At 42.0% G+C, this 18,388-nt stretch overlaps 1 protein-coding gene across 2 annotated transcripts in view; it reads right to left on the reverse strand.

Annotated features, from left to right (window-relative positions):
• Positions 1-34: 34 nt before the first annotated feature.
• Positions 35-18,388, reverse strand: part of LOC133140622 (zinc finger protein 236-like) — a 97,076-nt gene continuing 78,722 nt past the window's right edge. For both annotated transcript variants that reach the window (XM_061260690.1, XM_061260679.1), the window contains 3 exons: positions 14,513-14,642; positions 5,798-5,971; positions 35-2,366 (listed from right to left, as the gene is read on the reverse strand). In XM_061260690.1, coding sequence (XP_061116674.1) covers positions 2,233-2,366; positions 5,798-5,971; positions 14,513-14,642 — 438 coding nt within the window. In that variant the 3' untranslated portion in view covers positions 35-2,232. The remainder of the gene's footprint in view (positions 2,367-5,797; positions 5,972-14,512; positions 14,643-18,388) is intronic.

Consider the following 18,388-nt stretch of genomic DNA (forward strand, 5'->3'; position numbering starts at 1 on the left):
TGTTCAGACAGCAATAAATGAACATGTAAAAGACTTACTTAAAAAAGAATTTATTTTCACTTAAATACTTTTAAAATTACAAAATACATTCCTGTCTTGAACTATACAACTTATACTATCTGTACATTAACCTAATGATGGATAAAACTGAACGAAAAGGAAAAAAACGAAACAAGTTAGCTCTCTTCCATTCAGTATTCATCTCTAATTATGTGAAATAATTCCCCAAATGTCCAATCTATACAATATTTACATTGCAAAAACAAAAAGTACAAACCCAAAATTATATGAGGTTGAAGTTGACTTAAAAGGAAATACTGCATGACAAGGCTATCTTCACCATGTCCTCTCAACATGCTTTATGTAAACCAAGAGCTGTGAGTTCTTCAAACAATTACTGCAGCGCTGCGACTGCAAACGTGTTCCACGATTATGCCATCACACTGACAAATGAAACACTGAAATGAACAACAAAAATCAAGGCATCCTTTTTCCATTTTACAGCAACATCATCTCTGAACAGTAACGGTAATAAAAATAATACATGTTCCAAAAGCTTGCCTTCTGGAAATTGTATTAAATAATGCCAACATACATGGTCGAAAACAAATACTCACATCTGAGGTTATGCCCTTTTATGAAAAGCTGAACCACCCTAAGGATTAAAACTGAAAAGTAGATAACGTAGAATGGCATTCCTGCGTGTCATGGATAACTTTCTATCACTTGCTGTTTCATGCAAATCAGTCAAAACTGGAAACCGTCAACGTTCAAAGGACTTCCGTCCACAGATGGTGACACACTGATGCACTAGCTTCCAACTGCCCCCAACAAACCTGTTTATTGTGCAGCTGTCAGATTTGATCTCTGGTACAATAAAAAAAGAGTTTGAGCAACATTTTTAAAGACCTTTTGAGGAATAATGTTTTTTCATCTGTATGAGTGTAATGGCCTTTGAGTCAAATAGAATATGCTCCATGAAGGAGTGGGCAGAGAAATGTATGCAAGCATGTGCCATTTTTAAACGATATACTAAATTAAATTATATACTACCAGAATTATTTAGCCCAGCACTTTATAGTTTACTCAAACAAATACCACTAGATGTGTTACTGTGTACACATTTTATCTGCGATCGTTCTGTGACTGCTATATTAATCACCAAATAGTTTATCACAAATATTATCTAAGAATATATATGAGTGCAATGTTAATTCACCACTGTGGGAATGCAGTGGATGTTTTAGTAAAAGTTTGTCCTAGAATTTCAAGGCCTGCATTTGGCTCACAGTTCCACAGAACCTTCAGTTCATTTGGCCACGGTTTGATCTGCCGTGATATTCAAGGAATTCTCAAAAACGCAAATGCATGCTAATACAAACACATATACACACACATGCATACACAAGCAAAAACATGCACAAGTACATTTGTGCGAGCACACCCTTATATGCACCCAGGTGGATGTATGTGCAGACAGACAGACAGACAGAAAGAGACAGATACAGACAGACAAACAGACTTCTCCTGAGAAAGCCACTATATTGAGGATCAGAAGAACATTGTCAGTAAACCGAGGAACCCAGAGAATCTGCATCTACCATTAAAATGCTGGTGCTCTGTTAGTATTCACTCCAGAATATAGCTTACAAGAGCTGCCCCAAAAACCAAACAACGAAACCCAAAATACCCAACCAGCATTGGAAGGCCACTAACTTTAAAAAAAGTTTCATCTGAAAAGCACTTTTTCATGCTTAGTCAAGCCCGTTCAATGTCAGAATGCAATGCGTTTTTTTTTTTTTTTTAGTTCTATGTTCAGAATATTTGGATTATACCTTTGATAATTCTGTGTGAATTTCCCTCCTGTGTGTTTGGGAGGCAGATGTTGGGAGTTTCTGCATCTTATCTGAAGCTCATCATAGTTCTCATTTCGGTTATGGTGCCACTGGGCCATACGTGTGTAATTGTCTGTGTTCTATCTGGGGAACCTGGGTCTACTTGACATTTTCATGTTGAAGACACTTATTAGGGGGCTGTAACCAGCTGTCTGGCTAAATATATTATAAAGTTCTCCAGTGTTTCGGTGTGACACCATCATGACGTAAACACTTCAAGCGTCAAGTTTAAAAAGATTAATAAAAAATGAAACAAAAAAAGAAAGAGTTCATTGTGAGGCAGAGGCTACCGGAAAATGGTAGAAAAGAAAATGAAGAGTTCCTTGCGAGGCAGAAGCTACCGGAAAACGGTAGAAATGGGGCACTGCCAGTCTCCAGAAGACTCCTGGACCACCTCCTCTAGGTCCAAATCCTGCCCAGCCTCCTCCTCTCCCTCCGTTCCCTGCTCCATGGACACCTCCTGGTTGCTCCCTGGATTGGAGGAGCAAAAGTTCTAATTAGTCTCAGTTTATACTTTCTAACTTTGACTTTTCAACGCTTGTAACATGTCACTTACCACCGTGTATTGCTGGAATCAGGGCTACTTCTGTTAGATACATGGATTTTGAGAAACACTTCTTTCAAAACACTTCCTACTCACGTAGATTCACGCTTCACTCTTTAGCAGCAAGTGACTTCTGCTCGTGGAATTACTGTGTAAACTGTCACATTATCGGCACAGAAATAGGGAGACTCGACAGTTTCATCAAGCTGGTGAAATGGCAAGATGTATTTTGCTTACTGAAAAGCTTCTTGGAAAAAAAAAAAGAAAGAAAAAAAGACAATATTTTTGTGACAATATTTAGACACCTTCTATGACGTTGGCAGAACTATCCAGGATGAACTATCATCGCTGATTCTAATGGTGAGAAGAAGAGCACGGGCAGCCCCGGTGGGTGGAAAGGGCAATAGCTTTTTAACGACTTCCCCGAATCATTTTCAGACTTCATGGGACGTCGAGTGATCGATGTCCGCAGAGAAGGGCTCCTCTCTCCGCTGCCAAGACCAATAATGATTGCACTTCCGAACGGCGCTGCTTCAGAATTCCCTCCAGTTAATTACACCAGGTTGATGGAGAGCTTTTAATATGACCACTTACATACCCGCGTGCCTTAATCTGAGTCACTGGAAACAAAGAGAATCCGCGTGTCTCCAAATAAGACTCAGCCGGTGAGCTCATTCATTAGTGATACGCTGAAACGAGGAGCGAAGCCATCTCCTGCAAGTGCGATCAGGGAGATTGAGGGGGGTTCACTGTACAATACCTATGATCCAACAGCCCCCACCACCAAGACAGGTAGGCAGGCAGACTATCTGTCAGACCAACAGACAGACAGACAGATAGTCTCCGATGTGCGTGTACACCTCCACTCTAACACACTGAGGCAGTGCAATCACCGTCCAATCGTAATCCCCAGATCTCAATCAAGCTCTGCCGTGGCGTTTTTCGTCCCTCAGAGAAGGGAAGTTCTCCCTCTCATCAGTGAAGAGGTTAGAGCAGTTCTGCAGCAGTCCTCAGGACAAGTGCTGAGTGTGGGCTCCTTTCAACACCAATTAATTCATCATTTCCTCTCAAAGGCGTCGACGTTTCCCCTACCCATCCTATAACAGAGAATAAATCATGAAGAGGGTTCTTACTAGCAAGGCTGCTGGTAAATTAGTCCTGCTATAGTTATTTCTAATGACAGAGAAGTTTGGACCATGGAACATTTCCCTTTTTTGGCAAAATTGCACAAAATCAGGTCTTCAGTTATGCATAAATGTACTTATTAATGTGCTATAAAATGTATAGACCAATTTCAGTGGAGTGTGCAGACAAAGCTTAAAAATGCATTCGGTTTCTGGCTTTAAAGAGAAGGGGGGAAGGTAGAGCTGGGTCATAATCAAAGATGACAAAAAAAAAAAAAAAAAAAAAAAACAACAGCTCTATATCTTCAGTAACATTACTGTACATGCATACTTATACAAAGGCAGCAGAAATTTTCCCAAACTCCTAGTGTCAGCAGGTTTTTATTGCAGCCAGTCTCAATAAACTATACTGGGAAAAAAAAGGACATTTAGGACATTAGGACATTTCTCTCTCAGCTAATTTTAACAAAATACAAGCTTGGCTCATTTATATTAGAAAATTACCCACAAACTATAATTCCCGTGACCAGGTTGTCCCCACTTTCATCATTCAGGACCCGACCGTGATTCCACCTGTCATTCTAGCTCTTCGTCATAAGCAGTAAAACCTCTTTGAAAATAATTATCTTTCCCAGAATGCATTAGACAAGATGAAAGCGAAAGCTGTTAAACACATGATCCTACTCATCAGAAACTAATCCGGTGAATATGGGATCTTCATTTTTTCACAGCATGGTACGGGTTTCTCCCGTAATGTCGCATAACCTGGCCTTATAAGCGGCCAATTCAGAACGGCCAACTGCGCATTAATATGTGAGAATTGCTAACAGAGTTGGAATGACAACCGGCACACACAGGGTGGACGGCGTTATTGAAAGCCTGCTCTAGACTCCACAAGCCAGTCCTTTCAACCTTGGTCCCTGAGTGCCGCAGTGTTGATGTTCTTCATTCCAGCTGAACATAATGAGCCTCTCGAGTAGAGCGCTTTCAAAGAGTTGCGGAAACCGTAGGATTCGAGAGCGTTGGGCCGGCTGGCTCGGCAGAAGCACTCCTTCTCAGTTGATCCTCCCCGTAGCCTTGAATCGCAATCTGCCCGTGCCGGCGCTGACAGCACTGCGTGGAGGCGTATAACTGGTCGAGACACAGTCCAGGGCACTCACCTGGCCCGTCACACAACAGCAACTGCTCTGGTTGCTAGGGTGCCTGGTGTGCGTCTGCACCGGAAGAGTACGTGGGCCAGGCCTCCGGGGCGATGGCCGTTGAGCTCAGCCAGCGGACCGCAGATTGAAAATAAGCAGCGCCTGCCAACGTACGGGCCGTGCAGGCTCACTCACTGAAAACTGCTCAATTGTGCCCCCTGTGGACCAGAGTTGGGAAATTCCCACTGAAGTGGTTTACATCTATAACCGGAATGAAAGTTTCCACTGAAGTTACACTTATTTTGTTCACCTACAGTGTTCTAGTTTATGCCAAAAAAGGAAGGATCGAAGGATGGGTTCCTGAGGTCAGGGCCCAGAGCGAAGGCCTTCAAATTGTTGGTAGACACATTTCTGTGCTCTGATAAAAAATTCAAGCAAACAAACAAAGAAGCTGTAGGCCTTTAAGGAATTGACTGAATGATAAACCCCAGAGCTAACCCAACCTGTCTTCAAAGCATATAATTTCTCCCTATCACCATATCAACTCTGTCAACTGGGAATGCGACTGAAAATAAGATTAACATCAGACAACGTCAATGATAAGCAACCTCACAACTTCAGGGGGAAAGCCTGCATGTCACAGACAGAAAGGTGCCGTGTATTCAGTTTTTCCGACTTCTGTAAGCTTACATCAAGAAAACATTAGAAATGTCTTTCCTTGGGAGCAGAATGACAAAATAATGGCCTCAAAAACAACACTCACAAAATGATATTACGGTGCGGTTACAAGGAGATTCCCTGGTGAAGTAAGAACCAAGCATTTCAATATGCCCCTGTTGATACGCAAGCCCCTATTTATACTCAAGGTCCCAATTCAGGCAAACCACTGGTTTCAAAATGTCATTTCACCGGTGTAAAGTCTTCATTCAAGTTGAAGACAAATCACATGGTAGTCAGGCTGAAACAAGCCTGTGTCATGTCTCGTTTTTCAAACTGGAAAATGTATAGTGCAAGGAAGTGGAAAAGCATGGCATCGCCTTGAATGCAATTTAGATTTTGAAGCCGCTTGATCCCGTTTTCAGCGGCCAAACTCACCGTAGCTGTGCGACCGCTTCACATGCAGCTTCATGTTGCTCTTTTGGGTGAAGCTGATGCCGCACACCTCGCACTTGTAAGGCTTCTCTCCGGTGTGCTTCACCCTGTGCACCTGGAGGGCGCTCTTCTGGTTGAAGGCCTTGTCACACTGCTGGCACTTGAAGGGTCGCTCCCCTGAAAACAAACGTGCAGACATTGAGTTCTGAACGGGTTAGTCGAGATTCAAATCTAACTTAGCGTTAAACTTAGAGCCGCTTTGGGTGGGGATATGTCTGTAGCAGGTTTTGAACTGGAATCCAAATGCCTGCAATGCGTGAAAAGATCTGGTTAGCTTGCCAAGCTAAAAATGTATATTCTCCTGCCAAAGGGATAAACTGCTCATTGATTATAAATTCACATTTATATCTGTGGAAAGAAATATGCACAGGGATTAACAAAGTGAACTACAGGAGATTGATACAGTCTGTTGGCAGAAGGAGAGGGCATAAATGGAAATTAGCAAAGGATAAATTCCGCACAGACATTAGGAAGTATTTTTTTCCACACAGAGTGGTCCCTGCGTGGAGTAGCTTGCCAGGTCATGAAGTGGGGCATAAGGGTTTTCAAGACCCGGCGTAATACGGTGCTAGATAGCATCTAGCTTTTAGGCAAACTAACCATTAGGTGCACTTCAGTGGTAGGAAAAAGGTGAGCATTGCTGGGCTGAATGGCGTGCTTTCATCAGCTGCTTTATGTAAGGAATAATCCACGACAAGGTGGTCATTACTGGGTTTTAACGCAGATCCAGGGGCAAAGAACCACCTGACGCACAGTGGAGTGCGTTAAAACCATGGAATGACCACCTCAGAGTGGATTATTCTGCTTATACCATGATCTTTTAATAAAGATAAAAATATAAGCAGGGGTCATTAATATTTTAGGTCAATTCACCCTCAAAATATATTTATACAGTGCATCCGGAAAGTATTCACAGCGCTTTACTTTTTTTCACATTTTGTTATGTTACAGCCTTATTCCAAAATTGATTAAATTCATTTTTTTCCTCCAAATTCTACACACAATACCCCATAATGACAACGCGAAAAAAGTTTTTTTGCGATTTTTGTAAATGTATTAAAAATAAAAAACTAAGAAATCACATGTACATAAGTATTCACAGCCTTTGCCATGAAGCTCAAAATTGAGCTCAGGTGCATCCTGTTTCCATTGATTTTCCATTGTTTCCAGGATTGTCTCGAGGCACAAATCTGGAGAAGGGTACAGAAAAATTTCTGCTGCTTTGAAGGTCCCAATGAGCACAGTGGCCTCCATCATCCGTAAATGGAAGAAGTTTGGAACCACCAGGACTCTTCCTAGAGCTGGCTGCTCGTCTAAACTGAGCAATCGGGGGAGAAGGGCCTTTGTCAGGGAGGTGACCAAGAACCCGATGGTCACTCTGTCAGAGCTCCAGCGTTCTTCTGTGGAGAGAGGAGAACCTTCCAGAAGGACAACCATCTCTGCAGCAATCCACCAATCAGGCCTGTATGGTAGAGTGGCCAGACGGAAGCCACTCCTTAGTAAAAGGCACATGGCAGCCCGCCTGGAGTTTGCCAAAAGGCACCTGAAGGACTCTCAGACCATGAGAGACAAAGATTGAACTCTTTGGCGTGAATGCCAGGCGTCATGTTTGGAGGAAACCAGGCACCGCTCATCACCTGGCCAATACCAGCTCTACAGTGAAGCATGGTGGTGGCAGCATCATGCTGTGGGGAACTGGGGGAAAGATGAATGCAGCAATGTACAGAGACATCCTGGATGAAAACCTGCTCCAGAGCGCTCTTGACCTCAGACCTCAGGTTCATCTTTCAGCAGGACAACGACCCTAAGCACACAGCCAAGATATCAAAGGAGAGGCTTCAGGACAACTCTGTGAATGCCCTTGAGTGGCCCAGACTTGAATCCGATTGAACATCTCTGGAGAGATCTGAAAATGGCTGTGCACCGACGTTCCCCATCCAACCTGATGGAGCTTGAGAGGTGCTGCAAAGAGGAATGGGCGAAACTGCCAAAAGATAGGTGTGCCAAGCTTGTGGCATCATATTCTAGACTGTAATTGCTGCCAAAGGTGCATCAACAAAGTATTGAGCAAAGGCTGTGAATACTTATGTACATGTGATTTCTTAGTTTTTTATTTTTAATAAATTCGCAAAAATTTCAAAAAACGTATTTCATGTTGTCATTATGGGGTGTTGTGTGTAGAATAATAAAAATATGAATTTATTCCATTTTGGAATAAGGCTGTAACATAACAAGATGTGGGGAAAGTGAAGCGCTGTGAATACCTTCCGGATACACTGTATATATTTTGCTGGCTCTAACTATTCAAGCCGTTAAGGAGGCTACTGTTTCAGAATATTGCTATGGTTACATATGTTAGTTACGTTCTGCTAAAAATAGAGGCTCAGTCCAGTTTTGATTATTTGTTATCTTGGTTAAATTCAAGGTTTCAAAGGCAGGTTAAATTGGTTTCCAACTTCGTATTTGTAATTACCGGGCCAGCTTTAATTTTTCCCTTGTCGGAACCGCCTGTTCACAATTTCACTGCAACATTTTTAAACGCCAAAATTGTTTTGGACCACACATTACACAAACATCACACAATTTAGCCAGCATAGCCAGTTTCACTATTCTGTGCTGGTGATAGCCAAAAAAGGAAAAGATTATAGCTAATTGAGTTGTCCGTTTACAAACAACCATTTCAGGATATCACATAGAAGCTAGTAACATTAGCAATCTACCAAAACATTCACAATCTTCACAAAACCGATAAGTTAGATAATTTACAATGGTGATTAGGCTTGGCTACCTGCCAAACATTTAACGATTATACAAAAAATAATCACTACCAAATATCTCATCAGAATAGAGTATTCAAGACCATGGTATAAGTTCTGCTATGTTGTATTGCTCTATGCCAAAACCACAATCACAATTAGCATAGGGTGTATATAAAATGCAGATGCACTGTAGGATATCTGGGTTTATTATCAGAATGGACACGTAATAATTTTCTCCATATGTCCAACTGCCTGATTAAATGAAAACCTTTTTTTTTTTTTTGTCTTCAGCAGATATTCTTTCCTGGGTGATATATACTGAAGCAGTTCAGGTTCAGTACCTTGAATAAGGGTACAATGGTGGAAAAGTGGTCTATGAAAGGCTACTCGCCTTTCATGCTAAAAATACAATAGTGCTGAGCCTTCCACCAAGGATGGCATAGAGAGAGTTCATGACCGAACCCAATGCCAGAGAATGTATGAATGAGAAAACCAACCAGGCACTGCAGACAAGCACACAATGAACTGCTGCCTCGGGCAGTGTCTGCGATTACTTACCTTCTTCACTGAGAAATTTAACTGAATTTTTATTCATTTTTTAAAATAATTTCAATAAACATATCAAAGTAGTAAAAGCCATGCCTGACCACAACCAATTGTCAAAACAAACGTTCCCCCGACAGAAATGGTTCCTAGCTCATTTCCATTATAAAGTATTAAAGCACCCATTTACAGCTTCAAAACTCCCAGCTTTAACACAGAGAAAATTCCAGACTTCCGTTATGCAACATCACCTCAGGGCAGACCTTTGCTCGACTCTCGAAGGGCGAAGACTGCATTCAAGGAACGTGGAGGGCCTCTGAAAAGAGCGATTAGCGCAATCTTCTGCTAGCGCACCGCCAAAACGGTGTGTAGGCGGTGTGAGTCGTGTAGGCTGGGATTTTACAAAGGTAATTTCAATCATGCGTATGCAGAGCCACACTCCGTGTAACAAAAGACAGGAAGAGGCTGTCAGGTTGTGCTCGGCAATGATGGCCAATCTGGCAACCCAAAGTTTCTACGCCTGCGGTGTCAAAAGCAGATAAGAGGGAGGTTACTATGCTGAACTTTATTGGCTTGGCTGTTTTTGAATTTGTTCAGCTTTGTTCTGGAAGTGTAATGATAAGTCAAAGAGGGGTCTTTAGCGGCTATGTGAGCAGATTCTGTCAGGAGCACCAAAAAGATTTGGGCAGACAACTCTGACACTCATTGCATTCATATGGTGGCACCCTCCCTCCATGCCTGTTTATTTGCCCACTAATCTCAGTTAGCACTGACAACAACTCTGTTGGTGTTATGATGATTTTCTGTGAAAACAAGAATGTGACTGCTTTGCTGGCCTTCTTTCCCTTTTCTGCCTCTAGTGGTGAAAGCCTCTTACTGCAGGTATGCGTCTCCCCCGTCTAGCCAGCAACGCGGGAGCCAACATAAGGCTGGACTGTGCCCACACTAACGGTACCGTGCTTAGGTTTCTGGGCACACGCTACATTTGTTTTCAACAGTCAAACGCAAAGTCAACTCAAAGTCACAATGAATCCAATTTAATCAAATTTCATGTGAGAGGATGATCTCACATGAATGAGGGGGAAAAAAAATTATATATGTGAGGAAGTCACTGATGAATTATTCCACTCAAAGACAAAAACAAAACAAAACAAAAAACACCTGCTTTTCATGACAGGGGCCGTGTTTGACCATGAAGGTTCTAGCCCTGATAAGATCTATGCAGCTGCTGGGCCCTTGAGCAAGGCCCCTAAGGCTTGCATTGCTCCAGAGGGGAGTCCTCCAGAGGGGACTGTCTCCTGCTTAGTCTAATCAAATGCAAGTCACTTCGGATAAACTGCAATGTAAAGAGGCACCGATTAAAGCAAAATATGCTATTTGGATGCTCTTTTATGACCGTGAAAACCAAGGCACTTTATTTAGTTTCACTTGACATTTAAAGAAACATTTGGTTCCAGTAGACATATTGCTCATTAATCATTATTTAGTGAGGGAAGTTTTCACATATTGACCACACGTCTCCGCCTAATTGGTATGAAACTTTCTCAAACTGCAATGCATCCAGCCATACAGAAGCGTTCAGAATAATTCTTTAAAAAAAGTCAGTCAGTGTAGCAACAGCAATGTGCCCCATATCGCATCGATTTACCAATACGCTAATCAAATTGTGACAGTTAAATCAAAGGTTAAAAGCCCTTCCCAATGTTCTAACCACTGTCGCCCTGGTCCACTCATCCGCCCAATTCTCCATGTGTCATAGCATCAACAGATGGCAGCGAATTAGACTGGAGTTGTGATACATACTTTGACTACAGATATGGAGGAGTCCCTCCAGCAGGCAAAAATATATTCAACCCAGAGAAAAAATCAGAGGCCTTAGTCCCTCTTGATAATCGTACTGCGTACATTCTGTTCAACTCTCCAACAAGGAGAGAGTCTTACACTTACTTTACTTAATTATTAATCATCTCTGTCAAACAGACGTTAAAAGCAATTATCGCTGGGTGTGAGTATTTTCTCTCACATTATTAAAAAGCAATATGAACTGCTTTAATTTCTAAGCTTTTGAGTAATGTTTTCAAATGCCGATTCGGATCCAGGCATGCATTAGTGTTCAAGCCAGCCAATTAGACCCCAAAGGGCTGTCAGAAGGAAAACAATTAAGAAACAAAAAAATGCAATTAAATATAATAATACATTAGGGAAGAATAAGTGATTTCTTACTAGAATTTTCTAGAATAAGTGATTTCTACACATTTAATCAACTGTGCAAGCCCAGAGGGGTGGGGCTATGGTCACAAAAGTTTCATGAAGCCAATATGTATTTTCTTTACAATTGCAGTGACAAGTAGGCCTGTTAAATGTACAATTATCTTTTTAGTTTTAATGTTGATAATTCATATTGTACTTGTACATGCTGCTTCACTGTTATAGAAAATAGTAATTGCTGAGATCACAGACAAAAAAAAAGCTTCCCCACAATACGCCTGCCATTTTAATGGAATGAAATGTTCAAAAAGCATGCAAAATAAAGCAATTTAGTGCATGCCTTGAAAAATATAAACCTTACTGTCACTTTAACCTCAGTTTGCATATTAGTCCTTTTCATTTGCATTAGTACACAAATGTAGTAATTTCATAATTCTACCCAGATGGTACACCAAGAAAAGCACATTGGTTCAATGTAGGCACTCTGTCACTTTCCATATGTGGGAGGTAGTCACGTCGAGGCAGTTTGCCCATTAGCTACTAATATGTAGCCCCTACTTCTGTTACCACTGCTCTGTTATAGAATCGTATTTGTGTCAAATGTATCAAACAAAACTTGCAACATAAGATCAGTAGTTACAAACTCAAAGGGCTTCTTAAAATCTATATTTTTCTTTTTCTTCCTCTATACGACCATGTGACCCCTTTTATATTTAACTGTAATGAGCAACACTGTGGGAAGCAACGTCGCCACTAAATCTTAGTCATGGGCAAACTACCTCCACAGTCACGTCATAACTACCTCCCAAACATCACACCTACATCGACCCTATGTAGCTGTGCTGTCAGGGAATGACTCACTGGTCAATTAAAATAATTCCAAACACACTATTCCTTTGAACACTAATAAAAATAACTTCCAGACACAACTGTCTTGTCAGCATAATGTGTTTATACTGATAAAAAGACCGTAAAACAATGGTTCACGACAGAGTGTCTAATTGACCATGAGGTCCGTCTGGATGCTGGCGCAGCATTTTCTGAGGAAGAACTCTTGACATTATTGTTTTTGCAGCTACCCATTAGGCAATTATGAAATTAAAAAAGGTGACAGAATACACAGTTGAAGTCAGAAGTTTACATACACTTAGGTTGAAGTCATTAAAACTAATTTTAAATCACTCCAAAGATTTCATGTTAACAAACTAGTGTTGGCAAGTGGGTTAGGACATCGACTTTTTGCATGACAAGTAATTTTTCCAAGAATTGTTTACAGACTGATTATTTCACTTTTAATTCACTTTATCACAATTCCAGTGGGTCAGCAGTTTACATACACTAAGTTGACTGTGCCTTTAAACAGCTTGGAAAATGTAAGAAAATTATGCCATGGCTTTAGAAACTACTGATAGGCTAATTGACATTATTCGATTCAATTGGAGGTGTGGACGTATTTTAAGGGCTACTTTCAAACTCAGTGCCTCTGCTTGACATCATGGGAAAATGAAAATAAATCAGCCAGACCTGATAAAAAAACATTTGGTCCTCCACAAGTCTGGTTCATCCTTGGGAGCAATTTTCAAATGCCTGAAGGTACCACGTTTGTCTGTACAAACAATAGTACGTAAGTATAAACACCATGGCACCATGCAGCCATCATACTGCTCAGGAAGGAGACGCGCTCTGTCTCCTAGAGATGAACGTGCTTTGTAGCGAAAAGTGCAAATCAATCCCACAACAACAGCGAAGGACCTTGTGAAGATGCTGGAGGGAACAGGTACAAGTATCTATCTCCACAGTAAACAAGTCCTATATCGACATAACCTGAAAGGCTGCTCAGCAAAGAAGAAGCCACTACTCCAAAACCGCCATAACAAAGCCAGACTACAGTTCGCAACTGCAAATGGGGACAAATAACTTGGAGAAATGTCCTCTGGTCTGATGAAAATGATGTGGATATATTGAAGCAACATCACAAGACATCAGCCAGGATAGCCAGGCTATTCCAAATGGCAAATGACCCAAAGCATACTTCCAAAGTTGTGGCAAAACGGCTTAAGGACAACAAATTCAAGGTACTGGAGTGGCCATCACAAAGACTTCAATCCAATTGACAATTTGCGGGCAGAACTGAAAAAGCGTGTGTGAGCAAGGAGGCCTACAAACCTGACTCAGTTACACCAGTTCTGTCAGGAGGGATCGGCCAAAATTCCAGCCAATTCCTGTGAGAATTCTTGTGGAAGGCTACCCAAAACGTTTGACCCAAGTTAAACAATTTAAAAGCAATACCAAATACTAATACATAAGTGTACATAAACTTATGACCCACTGGAAATTAATGCTGAAATAAATCTTTCTCTCTACTATTATTCTGACATTTCACATTCTTTAAATAAAGTTTGAACTGACCTAAGACAGGGAATGTTTACTAGGATTAAATGTCAGGAATTGTGAAAAACAGTTGGATTTTCAAATAACAAAGTAAATATGGTATTTACTTTGCTGATACTTCCTTTGTTGTATAATTTCTGTGGCTTACTGTGGCTGATGATTATCATTATGTTCATGACTATTATTATTATTTTAATATGTTTTATTTCATCTATTTGTGTAAAGCACACTGAGTTGCTTTCTGTATGGAATACAATAGTTTTGAAATACTGGGCCCAGAGGATGAAGGTTAGACAAACATGACTTTTTCAAAATAAGGGCAGTGAGAATCTAAGAGGGGAAGAGCCAACAGACAGGAGGGGCTTGTGAATGTGATCCCGGGGGTGACTTCATTAGGGTGTTCTGAAGACGACAATCAGATAAAACGTGCCCATAGCCATATGGAGCCATTTTCCCTATGGGGCCCTTGCAGTGTGAAGGAGAAAGAGAGGAGGACTGTCACCTCCGTTAAACTGCCTGCGACAGTAGAGCACTCGCTTTCCTGACATGGTGAGCATATAAAACAGCTGGTGGCTCAGGTGCAGTTCTACCTGCGTGGGTCTGGTTTTGAGATGAGACGCTGTGTGTGTGTGTATATGTTCGTGTGAGTGTGTGTGTGTGTGTGTGTGTGCATGTGTGTATGTCTACATGTGTGTATGGCTGTGTCTGTGTGAGTATGTGTGTGTGTGTACGGTACAGTATTCAGGTGCAGCTTTACCTGTGTGGGTCCTGTTGTGCCTCTCCAGCTGGCTGGGCTTGGCGAAGGCCTTTTCACAGGAAGAGCACTTGAAGGTGCGGGGTCTCTGTGAGCTCAGCGAGGGCCCCTGCTGATGGACATGTTCATGTTCCTGCAGTCAGAGAACAGCAGAGCAACACGCATTAACAGCCTGCAGTCAGAGAACAGCAGAGCAACACCCATTAACAGCCTGCGGTCAGAGAACAGCAGAGCAACACGCATTAACAGCCTGCAGTCAGAGAACAGCAGAGCAACACGCATTAACAGCTTATTTCTGCAGTCAGAGAACAGCAGAGCAACACGCATTAACAGCCTGCAGTCAGAGAACAGCAGAGCAACACACATTAACAGCCTGCAGTCAGAGAACAGCAGAGCAACACGCATTAACAGCCTGCTGGTGTTCCTGCAGTCAGAGAACAGCAGAGCAACACGCATTAACAGCCTGCTGGTGTTCCTGCAGTCAGAGAACAGCAGAGCAACACACATTAACAGCCTGCAGTCAGAGAACAGCAGAGCAACACGCATTAACAGCCTGCTGGTGTTCCTGCAGTCAGAGAGTAACATGCATTAACAGGCTGCAGTCAGAGAGTAACATGCATTAACAGCCTGCAGTCAGAGAGCAACACGCATTAACAGCTTATTCCTGCAGTCAGAGAACAGCAGAGCAACACGCATTAACAGCCTGCAGTCAGAGAACAGCAGAGCAACACACATTAACAGCCTGCAGTCAGAGAACAGCAGAGCAACACGCATTAACAGCCTGCTGGTGTTCCTGCAGTCAGAGAACAGCAGAGCAACACACATTAACAGCCTGCAGTCAGAGAACAGCAGAGCAACACGCATTAACAGCCTGCTGGTGTTCCTGCAGTCAGAGAGTAACATGCATTAATAGCCTGCAGTCAGAGAGTAACATGCATTAACAGCCTGCAGTCAGAGAGTAACATGCATTAACAGCCTGCAGTCAGAGTAACATGCAACAGCTTGCACATGGCCTGGCAGGGCGCTAATGGAGCTCCTCACAATGGCTACAATCATTAAAGCTCTGGCTCCCCCCAACTTTCCATAAACTTTCTCAACAAAATTGAGCAGAATAGTATGTTCCCAGAATATATAGTTTCGGATTTTAAACAACACAATGGGAGTGCAATCATGGATATTATGTTTTTTTCATGAATATGTTTTCAAACAACTGTGGCTCAGGGGGCAAAACTGGCCCATAAATGTGAGTACACGGGGTGTAACTCGCAGAACAATCTCCCACAGCGAAAATAGCCTAGATGCCGCCATCTTACTTAGTTTTATTTTTTATTCTTTTTTTCCACAAAAACTGAATGGTGAGTTTCTGTGAATGCATTTCATTTGTATAAGGGCCTAAGGTGCATGACTGGGACCTGGAAGTCAAGCCTCAGTGTAGCTGTCGGTCCCATGAGCAAGGCCCTTAATCCCGCATTGCTCCAGGGGGGATTGTCCCCTGCATATTGCAATCAACTTTAAGGCGCTCTCGGACAAAAGCCTCGGCTGAATACATTTTTTAAAATAATAGTTGAGCACAAATGTTAATTGGCTCAATGTCTCACCCGGCTGAATTCCAAAACGTTCGGAGCAGGTGTCACTTCTAACAAATTACATCAAACTCGTCGTTCTCAGCAAGACGCCAGCTCTTCTGTTTGAAATGGGACTGTGTGTGTCAGCGTGCCCTAAGTGCGCTTCCTTAGCCTGACGATCTTTCGGGATGGTCCCTCCCCTATCCCAGGGTCCTCTGTGTCCCGCTGCATCTGTCCACGGGAGAAAGAAACCGCCTTGTGTGATCGGCGTTCCCTAGCCTGCTGTTGTGCCAAGTCTTTCAGAGGCATTCACCGTGGCCTTCACACAGCTGTCAGCCAGGCCTGCTGCTGCGTGGCAGTGACACAAAGACCCACTGTGTGTCAGGTGAACATATGTCCACGTGACCCTCACGGCACCCGCAGCCCGGTATGGGGAATAGCATAGGGACGGTATGGGCGTCTAACTCACAGAAGATGCAGCAATAATGCTCAGGACAGTATGAAATAAAGCATACTGCTCAACTAACAGTCTTGGTTCCGCAACTACTGTAGACGACGCAAGTTATCAACATATACACGGATTTAAAAGCCAACAAAATGGCCTTCTCAATTTGGTTTTGAAATCCTACAAAGCATGCAGTAAATGTCAGCGACATAGGAAAATATAACCCACACAAGAAATTCTTATACCAAAAGACTTGATATGCATCACATACATTTTTTAGTTCACACAAACTGCCCTAAGAAATGGCCTAAGCCAAACAATGTATTATCAGTACAATAAACCTGTGAAGATGCACTTGAAATTGAGTCAAGTCAAAGGCAAAGTCAAAACTTTCCAGAAAGGGAGTGTTTACTACAACAACAGCATTACACTCAAGAAAATGTGTTCCAAACTGTAAAACGGAGCAAAAATCCATCATAGCGGAAGGCTCCATGCTTGGGAAATGAAGCGTCGCCCCTGAGCAGCAAACGCAGGATGATGTGGAGACGCAGGGACTCTACTGATACTGCTGAAGTCTTCATGCTTCATCACATCATCACTACTGCTCTCTTTAAAGCATCTAGACCAGAGCAAGCACCGCAGCTCCGACACTTCCGCGGAAAGATAAAAAGCGCCGCTCCATTTGGGACTGTCGCACGATAGCAGTGTTTACATGAAGGATCAGTTAGGGACACAGAATCAGGCCCTGTTTGCACAGTGCATGGGAAATTATTTACCGTCAAACTGTTTACTGTGAAACAAAAGGCACATTTTAAAGCCTCTATGCAACAGCACTTTATCTGGCCTTTTCCAACAGGAGAGGGTACCTCCCCAGCCGGCAGTTCGAAAAAATGAAGCTAAATGAAATATGCAGAAGTTAACGGCTTAGAACCTGAAGTAGCCCCCCCACCCCAAAAAAAATAAATAAAAATTATATATATATATATATATATATATATATATATATATATATATAAACGTAAAATGAACGTTATTCAGAAATGTTATTCAGCCTTATCTCCAAAGACCTAAACAGAACCCCCTGTCCCCCACAGCATCAATACTTCAAAAAGTTCAGAAGTTTGTTTGTTTGGTTGGTTTGTCATTTCAGCCTCCTCCAAATAATATGAATTCACTAGACCCCACGGTTCCGATATGCCGCCGTGCGGTTTTTTGACATTATCCCAATTGGTTATGCCAAAAAGTCATTTCACAGAGTTAACAGTTGCTGGAAAGAATCAAAAATATCAGGCAGAACAACACTATTTATCATACTTGACACGCAATTCCTCCTTTTCTTCACTTCAAAGTTAAGGCTGGATATATTTTCAGTGGGCACAGGCAATGAACTCAACAAAATGAATCCACCACCCTATTCTGATGCTTGGATTTGTTAGATTAAAAAAAATATAGAAAACTTTCAATCCATGGTATATCAACATTTTTTTCAACACCTATGAATGAATGTACATACTGTAACAAGATGTTCATCTGTCCACCGATATCCATGAATCAGTCCTGATTTTGCCTTGCTTTGCCTGTCTGTTTGGGCGAAGTATGTACTGACATATCAAATACGATTCACTAAACCAACAAGCTGTAATAACAACTGTACCATTGAGCAGGATTTCATGGAATTTGTAAGGCTTCACCCTATAAACTAACCATTCACATTCACAGAAGAGATTATACGAAAAAAATCAAGCAGTTCAATACACAAATATGCAACATGAAATTTATCAGGAGGGATTTTATTCTTTCATTCTGTAAATAGATTGGGAAAATAGAGAGCTTTAATCCTGCATATTTTTCTCCACGTTATTACAACCC

Source organism: Conger conger, chromosome 1 (assembly GCF_963514075.1).
Source record: "Conger conger chromosome 1, fConCon1.1, whole genome shotgun sequence".
Taxonomy (NCBI): domain Eukaryota; kingdom Metazoa; phylum Chordata; class Actinopteri; order Anguilliformes; family Congridae; genus Conger; species Conger conger.